Source organism: Bubalus bubalis, chromosome 2, assembly GCF_019923935.1.
Source record: "Bubalus bubalis isolate 160015118507 breed Murrah chromosome 2, NDDB_SH_1, whole genome shotgun sequence".
In the NCBI taxonomy this organism is placed as follows: Eukaryota; Metazoa; Chordata; class Mammalia; order Artiodactyla; family Bovidae; genus Bubalus; species Bubalus bubalis.
In genome coordinates, this window is record NC_059158.1 from 21,834,504 (window position 1) to 21,843,990 (window position 9,487).

The following is a 9,487-nucleotide window of genomic DNA, read 5'->3' on the forward strand; positions in this document are numbered from 1 at the left end:
AGACTGAATTATGGGAAGACAGATAAAACAGATGTGCTGTTATATAACTTGCAAATGTCAATTGACCTTGAGCATATGCCTATTTGCATTCCTTTTCATTGATTGGTGGCAGGTACAAGCCCTGCAAGGAGATCCAACCAGTCCATTCTGAAGGAGATCAGCCCTGGGATTTCTTTGGAAGGAATAATGCTAAAGCTGAAACTCCAGTACTTTGGCCACCTCATGCGAAGAGTTGACTCATTGGAAAAGACTCTGATGCTGGGAGGGATTGGGGGCAGGAGGAGAAGGGGACAACAGAGGATGAGATGGCTGGATGGCATCACTGACTTGATGGACGTGAGTCTCAGTGAACTCCAGGAGTTGGTGATGGACAGGGAGGCCTGGCGTGCTGCGATTCATGGGGTCGCAAAGAGTCAGACACGACTGAGCGACTGATCTGATCTGATCTGATCTCTGACAAGCCCTATTTTGCACAGGGCATAACCAAAAGAAGAGACAGGAAGTACAAAAGAGGGGAAGCCAAGGAATATGCACTTCCTTGATGGCACAGATGGTAAAGAATCTACCTGCCGTGCAGATTCCTGAGTTAGATCCTTGGGTCTGGGAGATCTCCTGGAGAAGGGAGTGGCAACTCACTCCATTATTTTTTCCTGGAGAATTCCATAGACAGAGGAGCCTGGCAGGGACAGTCCATGGAGTCGCAAAGAGTCAGACATGACTGAACAGGTAATATACATAAGGAGTATGTGGAGGCGACCTGCTCCTGTGTTTTGAGAGTTTGAGTCTAATAAAACATCTATCTGCTTGAGCTGAACTGAGCTGTAACTTGCCTGTTGCTTTGAACTCTTCAGTCCGTCCAGAGAAAGAAATAAACCAACCTGACAACAGTACTCCTGCGAATTACTAGTATCTCTAATTTGTAGAAGAAATGGGTTTATTAAAGTTTAGCTCATACTCCGGAGAACTCAGGATTCCAATACAACTTATGCTATGCTATGCTATGCTAAGTCACTTCAGTCGTGTCCAACTCTGTGTGACCCCATAGACGGTAGCCTACGAGGCTCCCCCGTCCCTGGGATTCTCCAGGCAAGAACACTGGAGTGGGTTGCCATTTCCTTCTCCAATGCATGAAAGGGAAAAGTGAAAGTGAAGTCCCTCAGTCGTGTCCGACTCTTAGCAACCCCATGGACTGCAGCCTACCAGGCTCCTCCGTCCATGGGATTTTACAGGCAAGAGTACTGGAGTGGGGTTCCATTGCCTTCTCAGCCAATACAACTTGCCCAACTCCATATCAGAAGTTTCTAAGCACTATCTAGTCCGTGTCCCCAGCTGGACTGTAAGCTTCTTAAGCCAAGAACCATCTCCTTCCTATACTTTCGCTGTACTCCTGGCACGTGTTATAGTACTGAACAGCTCCTAAGCAACATTACATTGCATACAGCTGAAAAAGGTCTGTAACAGTTTCCTGTTTAAATGTCACACATTAAGCCTGAAAACTGTCATTTTAATTTGAGCAGCAGTGGTCTCTGGCTTTGCAGCCGTCACTGTGGCCACGTTGTAGGGATCCCAGGACAGGTCTGGGTCACGCATGCGTGGTGCGCATCCTGTCCCTGGCTGTGCAAACTTGGGCAGATCACTTTGCTCTTTGCTTGTTTCCGGGTTGTAAATTGAACGAACAACACCGTTCTCATCAATGAGCCTTAATCCTTCTCCTTTCCTTTCCTCTCCTTGCGGATCAAGACTGAGCGATTGTGCTGATGGCAATGCTGCGGACACATTCTGGTTGAGTGATGTGTCTGCCTGGTAAATATATTCAAGTTGATGGAGGTCGGGACGGAGTGGCGGATGCTGTCCAGAGAGGTAGGCTGGCAGGGAGGACGCGAGTACTCGGGTCAGTGAATAGGAACGGGGGAGTGGTGGTCGGAGGGGAAGCACGCCTGGGAATGTCCCCGCCCGCCGCCCCGAACAGGACAGGGCCTAGGAACTCAAAGCCGCGGAGCTGGCGTTCAGATCCTCTTTTTAAGAGGAGGAGAGTTATGAATCAAAAAGCCACAGACATAGGTGTCCCCATGTGCAGACCTCGCGGGGGTCTCGGCCACACTAAACAGCTCGGACCTTTCCTCCGAAGCCGCCGGAAGCGGGGGCGCACGGCCGGGCAGGGTTCGCGGACGCACTTCCGCTGGCGGCAGGTCTGAGGCTCCGAGGTGCTGGATCGGTAAGTGCGGCCGCCTCCCTTGGGCCAGGATAAGACTGGCGGAAAGACAGCCGGACGTCGCGGCGGGACACCCAGGTCGGTCGGGCGCGGGTCGGGGGAGTCACTGCCTTGCTCTGCCGGCGCTGGAAGTGCCGGCGGAGACTCCACAGGAGCCCGCCCCTATGCCGGCCGGCGCTCCAGAAAGTTTGTAAGACTCGGACTCCTGGCTCACTGATGTTAACACGAGTTCTATGGGGGCCATCCGTTTGTCCTACTCGGCCGCCTACTCCCGGAAGCCTTTTATGATCAGCCAGGTCCTTGTGGCTTAAAGGATACACAGACAGTCAACATTTTCCAAGGCTGGGGCACCGTGATTTGCCGGTGCGGTAAACTGGAAAGGGGTTTGTAGTCTGGCTGGTTAACTTACTATATTGTCTTATTCGCTCGAAGATTTAAACTAGTAGAAGACAACACGTGTAAGCGGGCTCCATATCCTTTATCTTGAGTTATTCCTGAAACAGTCTTTCTCCTACGGCTGGGAAAGTGGAGGTGTTTACCAAAGCTGCCCAGTGAGTAAAAGATGCTAGGTGCAGAGAAGGCACTAGAGGGCCTCCTTACGTGGTCCTCTGTTCTGTGTCCGGAACCCTAGAAGTGTACCTGAGCTCGAGGCGTCATGCCTGGAGCCAGCGGCTGGGTGACCAAGTCACAGTGGTAACTGCAGCACTCTAAACTGAGGTCTTACTAAGTGCCAGACACTGAATTTAATTTATTCTCAAAAAGACGCTATATAATAAGGTCTGCTGTTCAGTTAATCGCATTGTAACATTTTTCTGGTTTTGGAATTGTGCTGTGGTTATATAAGATGTTAATATTAGGGGAAGCTGAGTGAAGGTTATAGGGACTGTTGTGTACCTTTTTTGAAAAATTTTTAGTAAGTTTAACATTATTTCAAAATAAAACATTGTTTAAAAGCTTCTAAGGTGGCGGGGTCCAGCCCCGGCTGATCCAGGGTATTCGAAGGAGAGACGGCATAGGCGAGGGTCAGGAAACAACTGCTTAATTACACATTAATTAAGGATACAAAGAGTAATAGAATGAGGATAGCTCAGTAGGAAAATTCAGTGGAGAAAAGAGGCTGAGTAGCTTGGTTTACGCGGGAGACCAATAAAACTTCAAGACAAGAAGTTTGCACCACTTACGTAGGCCGCAGGCGTCCTTCCGTTCTCCCGAAGGAGAGGAGACACTGAGGCCTCCCCGGTCGGATCTTAGAAGCCCAGGCATAATTAGCAAGCATGGTGGGTTCCGCGCTCCAGATGGAGACTCAGCCAGAATTTGGGAGAGAGAGTGACATGGGGAGACCAAGTTTCAGTGAACAAGGCCCGCACTTTATTTTCCAAAGTAGTTTTTATACCTTAAGTTATGCATAGAGGATAATGGGGGGAGGGGTGGAGTCCTGCAAGGACAGCAGTTCCTGGTTCTAATCTAAGCCAGGCTTTCAAACTTATCATATGCAAAAGTTCAGGTGATTGACATCATCTTCTGGCCAGGAGGCCTGTTAACATTTTAAGAAACTTATTTTTCTCCAAAGGTGATTATTCCAAAGTCAGGCACCAGCCTCCTAAAAAGCATTGGACAAAGCTGCATTTTACATTTCTATACACCCATTATATCAATCAATACACTGCCAAGGACACAGTAGGTAAGGAGTGTGGAGACTTAGCAGCAAACATTGGCCCAACAAGTGAAAAACCCTTCACCAATACAATTTCTAATCAGTCTTTTAACTACTCAAAGGAATCTGTGTTTAGGCAGTTTAGAACATCTCCTGCCTCTCACAGTTGGGAGGCTCTGAACAATCACATGTGGCCTGAAAAACCTATTCAGGCAGGCTAGAGGATTTCCAAAGGAGTTTGTAGGTTGAAACACTGTCACACCCAGGAATTATTAACTGGAGCTGTAAGCTAACTCTTTTTTCAGAGATAGGTAGTGGGGGACACCCCCCCCCCCCCCCCGTAAAGTCAGAGGTGTAGGTGAAAGCAAAAAGCAGAAAGTAGGCAGACTCTGGTTTGGGGGGTAGATGCTCGAGAATTTCCAGGGGGACTCCTGAGGCTCGATCCCGCCTTTGCGTATGCCGAGCCTCCTTCCTCATGACCTTTGTCATGGGCGGAGTTCCTCACGCTGGCTCCCGGCAGTGATAGAATTCCAGTTGAGCTATTCCAGATCCTGAAAGATGATGCTGTGGAAAGTGCTGCACTCAATATGCAATATGCCGGCTCCTGGCACTAAGGTATTTTTACAGAGGGGAAAAATTTGGAGATGTTAAGCTACCACATATTCATATTAGAAAACATGACAGGATTCAAGCCGAGGTCTTTTGGAATCCAAAGCCTATGCTCTTAATCACTGCCCACCATGCTAATCGATTGTTAGTCCACATTTCCCTAAACCCATAGGCCCTGCTTAAGTCTATTACATGAAAAACTGAAAGCATCTACACCCACACAGCCTGCTACCTACACTAAAATAATTTTAGTATTCAACTGTCTTCCCTAAGTGTGACTTCACTATTCTGTTTCTTTATCAACATAACTTTACTTGCCCGAAAAGAGTTGCTGATAATTATGTGTTTTAACAACTTGCCCCTCAGTCCATTTATGTGAACATCAAACACTTCAACTTTCAATATATAGGATTTAGACTTTTCAAAACCTTCAACTGAAAATCTTCACCTATACTACTGTATTACTATCCTTGCCCAATCCTTATCCTGCCTTGAAAGATCTGCTGTAAGCCCCCCAAACCTCATAAATATTCTGCATTACCTTCTCCCCTAGGAGGTACTAGCAAGACTATCAAAGTGCTCTCCATCTCTCATAAGAATAAACTTAGCTTGGTCATATCAACTAATTGTTTTGCTGTTATTTGGAGGATATAAGGCATCCAACAATATTCCCAGTATTGTCAAAAATGCTGTCTCTTGACAAACATTCCTTTTCCTATTTAGAAAAAGGTATGAATTGCCTTAAACTTTTATTTTTTACATTTTCTTTATTGAATTCCCTTTAATTTGGGGTTGAGCTTCCTTTTTCTTCTAGAACAGAAAGATTAAACTTAGTGTGTGAGCTCAAATGTTGAATCAGCCTTCCTATCTTTTTAATTGTGGTTTCTGTAACCCCAGGAGTGTGCCCTAAAGGATAACACTTGTAGCAACAATCCTCCTCTTGGCCCATTGGAGCAAGAATGGCCACTGTTTTCCTTCTAGAGGTTCCTGAAGAGTCAGTAAGGGCTCTTTGAAGTAACTAATAAAAAAGGGCATGCTGGGAATAAGAGATCTGGCCCAAAAGAGAGCAGCCAAAACAACCAGGAGTTATTCCACCACCGCTTCCCATAGTTCTGCTACCAAGAGACTCCTTGGCCCTTTGCAGTCTTGTGCCAGCTCTGGGTATTCTGCTATGAGCGGTTAAGGCCTGAGATACCCACCAAGGAGCAGACGTTGGACTTGGTGGTGCTGGCACAGCTCAACCATACTGCCTGAGGAACTGCAGGACTGGATACAGAAGCAGTCCAGAGAGTGGGGAGGAGACAGTTGCTATGCTGGAAAATCTGGAAAGGAAGTTAGATTAATCAGGCCAGCAGATAGGAAAGGGCCCTATGCTCAGTGGGGACAGAGTTGGGAAGTGGGCATCCAGGCTGGTCCCTTTTGGGATCTCTGGGGATCATTTACTCTCTGGGCCCTTCAGTTGCCTAAATGAGCTTGTTTATCCTCAGGTTTCAACCCACGCCTGGACACAGGAAGTGCTTTCTGAGACATCGGTACCTCTGGATCCAGCTAAGAAAGCAGCATATCTCCAGCCTCACACCATGGAAATCCAGCTTCAGGACCCTCAACACCAACAGGATTGTGGTTAGTGTTGACACGTAGGTCATATAGCTCCCCTGAAGACCATAGAAGTATTCATTATTCAGCAGATGTATATTAAATACCTGTTATATTCCAGGCACTGTGCAAAGCACTGGGTGTAATAAACAAAGTGGGCATGATCTGTTTTCGTGGAGCTTACAACAATCTGATGACAGAGGCATTAAAAAATAACCACACAAATAAATATGCTGTGATAGACTGTATATGGGGAGAGAGGTCAGAGGTCAGAGAGTATGTCAGAGGTCTCTTTAAGAAAATAACACAGTAACTAATCCTAAAAGTAGAATAGGAATCAACCAAGTGAATAGTAGAGGTAAAAAGCATTATAGGCCAGAAGAGCATGTGCAGAATCAAGTGGGAAGGAAATTGGTGAGTTTGAAAGATGGCCAGTGTGACTGTCTCCAAGCTGTCTTTTCCTCCATTTAGCACCTTTGTCACACAAAGCAAACCACTTTTCCCTGCATCATTTCTACATGGTTATAAATTCTGCCCTTTACTCTGGGCCCTAAAAATGTGATTACTGCAGGGAGAACATGGCTTGAATGGGATAATCTCTCACCTATTTTTCAGAAACTATTGATCATTGAGGAAGTGGCCACATCTCTCACCCTGAAAGAGTGGGGGTTGTTGGGACTCTACTCAGAGGAACTTCTGTAGTAAAGACAGGCAAAGGAATTATGGGATCATGCTTTCCTTGGATAAGGTCAGATGGGAGGCTAGGGTCTGCTAAAGAACCTTCTCTGTGTTAGTGCTGTTTTTTTGAGAATCTCAGTCTCAAATGACCCACAGAGTGTAGTTTCAGGTTTGACAGATTCCCAGTATTCTTTGTAAGAAGAGTAATGTCTCTGGGAGCTAAAGCAATTTCTGTCTCTTTTACCCTGTGTGTCTAAAGTCTAATCTCCTTGTTCTGCATGTCTGGACGTGTGATACTTCTCTTTGGCTGATCTCTCGTGTTTTAATTTTCCTAAAGGTCTTCCCATTATTCCTCAGCACACTCTGCACAAAGTTGTTTCATGGTTTCATCTTGATACCTGCCACTGCTGGCTTCCTGTCTTGTTTTGTTACTGCCACAGTTTCTGCTCTTTCATCCCTCTCTACCCAACTTGTGGCCTCCCTGATGAACCCACTCTTATCTGAGATCTTCTTCTACTGTTTACAGTGATTATTCATTGGATCCCTCTTCATCCTCCCTGATTTTTCTCCACTCTTTTCTTGAATCACTCCCTCCCCATCCAGTGGCTGCTAATCTTCCTTTGCCATCTCCCAATTTCCTCTTCAAATGTTGTGAAATCATTTTGTTAGTATATTGAAGCTGTGTATGTCTAATAAATGTTTCATTTTATTTCCTATATATTTCAGTGACATTTGAATACCGTGTTTTTTACTTCAGGTGATGTGATAAGAATAAAGAAAGAAGAACTGGATATAAAGCAGGAACTTACTGTAGATATGGAATCCCAAGAAAAGTTATCAGACCAAATCAATGGAGAGGCTTTTGAATGTGGAGAAACCCAAGAACATAAAGGATGGATGGAAAGATATCAGAGAAACACTTCAAATGAGAGGAGATACAAGTGTGATGAATGTGGGAAAAGATTCACTCTAAAGTCAAGCCTCATTAGACATAAAAGAATCCACCCTGGAGAGAGATCCTATTCATGTAATGTATGTGGCAAAACTTTCATTCAGAGCTCACAGCTTACTGACCATCAGAGAATACATAGCCAGTTAAAACCACATCAGTGTAATGAGTGTGAGAAAGGCTTTTATTACAGGGCACATCTTGTTCAGCATCAAAGGATCCACTCTGGAGAAAAACCTTTCCAATGTAATGAGTGTGGGAAAGCTTTTCATTACAGCGCAGGCCTTATTCGACACCAGAGGACCCACACAGAAGAGAAACCATACCAGTGTAATGACTGTGGGAAAGCTTTTCATTACAACTCGGGCCTTATTCGACACCAGAGGACCCACACAGGAGAGAAGCCATACCAGTGCAACGACTGTGGGAAAGCTTTCTGTCTGAGCTCACATCTGATACAACATCAGAGAGTTCATACTGGAGAGAAGCCATACCAGTGTAGTGAGTGTGGGAAAAGCTTCAGCCAGAGCTCAGGCCTCTTCCATCACCAGAGAAGCCACAGTGGGGAGAAACCATATGAATGTGATGAGTGTGGAAAGGCTTTCAGTCATAGTTCAGCTCTTGTTGGACACCAGAGAATGCACAGTGGAGAGAGGCCCTATGAGTGTGATGTGTGTGGGAAAGCTTTCGGCTATAGCTCGCATCTTCTGGGACACCGAAGAATCCACACTGGAGAGAAGCCATATGAATGCCATGTGTGTGGAAAAGCTTTCCGGCAGAGCTCACACCTCATTGTACATCAGCAAATCCACACTGAAGAGAAGCCCTGGTAATGTCCAGAGTTATGTAGAATTTTCCATCTACGCTCATTCCTGTGGGACATCAAAAAAGCACAGCTAGATGTAGGGAACTCTGTGATCACTATTGCAATTTCAGCAGTCACTCGGAAATACTTAAAAAAGCTGCAATAGACAAGCACCTGACGGTTTACCAAACAAGACACTGATGTTCTGCCACTAAGCACATCATGTGATGAACTAGGACATTGGAAGGGTTCATTTCATTATTCTGAAACTTTTCTTCTCTGAAGCAAGTGGCTCCAGCAATCTAAATGTTCTGTTAGACATATAACGAGATTTTAGAGATTACTACTGTTTCTTTTCTCCTTCCCTTTCCATTCTTCCCCCTTTTTTTTTTTTTGGCTAAAGTATGAATTTAGAATTAATAGCTGATCTACACTTTAAAAAAATGAGTTTTTGGTTAGCTTGATAAAATACATTAGCCTATGAATTATATACACTAAAAATATTGTGTACTACAAAAGCCATTTTGTGATATTGGAATGAACTATGACTTGCATGGGTAGGATAGGTTAGGGGTGGTGGAGCAAGATTTATCTTGCAATTTCCCAATGACCTTTCACAACTTAAACCAGAGAGAGCAAACAGGCCAATGAGTTCTATTTAGCCTGTGCATGGATTTTTCTCACAAAGTATGATTATCTCTTGGTAATATAAAATTATTGCCACTACTTAAAGAGATTTTACATAAAATCTGACTTTCCAGATTCTCTTAGAAAAATGCATGATGTGGCAACACAGGCACCACATTCCCATGTGGGAACAATTGACTAAAGCTGACTATTGTCTAGCGAGACATGGTCCCCACTGCCGCACAGCTTCCTATTGTCTTACATACCTCCCTTCATTCATTTTGCCTGTGTGACCCCTACCACTGCCTTAAGGGTTTCTCAAGGAGGCTTCAGGGCTCTAGGTCCCTTACCAACAAA

At 45.1% G+C, this 9,487-nt stretch overlaps 1 protein-coding gene across 3 annotated transcripts; it reads left to right on the forward strand.

Annotated features, from left to right (window-relative positions):
• Window positions 1-1,597: 1,597 nt before the first annotated feature.
• Window positions 1,598-8,992, forward strand: LOC123329251 (zinc finger protein 501). Of its 3 annotated transcripts, none has more exons than XM_044928132.2 (3): window positions 1,598-1,860; window positions 5,963-6,098; window positions 7,507-8,992. In XM_044928132.2, the coding sequence occupies exons 1-3, from the start codon at window positions 1,822-1,824 to the stop codon at window positions 8,529-8,531; spliced, it is 1,200 nt and encodes a 399-aa protein (XP_044784067.1). In that variant the 5' UTR covers window positions 1,598-1,821; the 3' UTR covers window positions 8,532-8,992. The 3 variants fall into 3 exon arrangements, with proteins under 3 accessions (XP_044784067.1, XP_044784073.1, XP_044784069.1); XM_044928138.2 differs by lacking the exon at window positions 1,598-1,860 and adding an exon at window positions 2,094-2,215; XM_044928134.2 differs by lacking the exon at window positions 1,598-1,860 and adding an exon at window positions 2,137-2,290.
• Window positions 8,993-9,487: the final 495 nt, after the last annotated feature.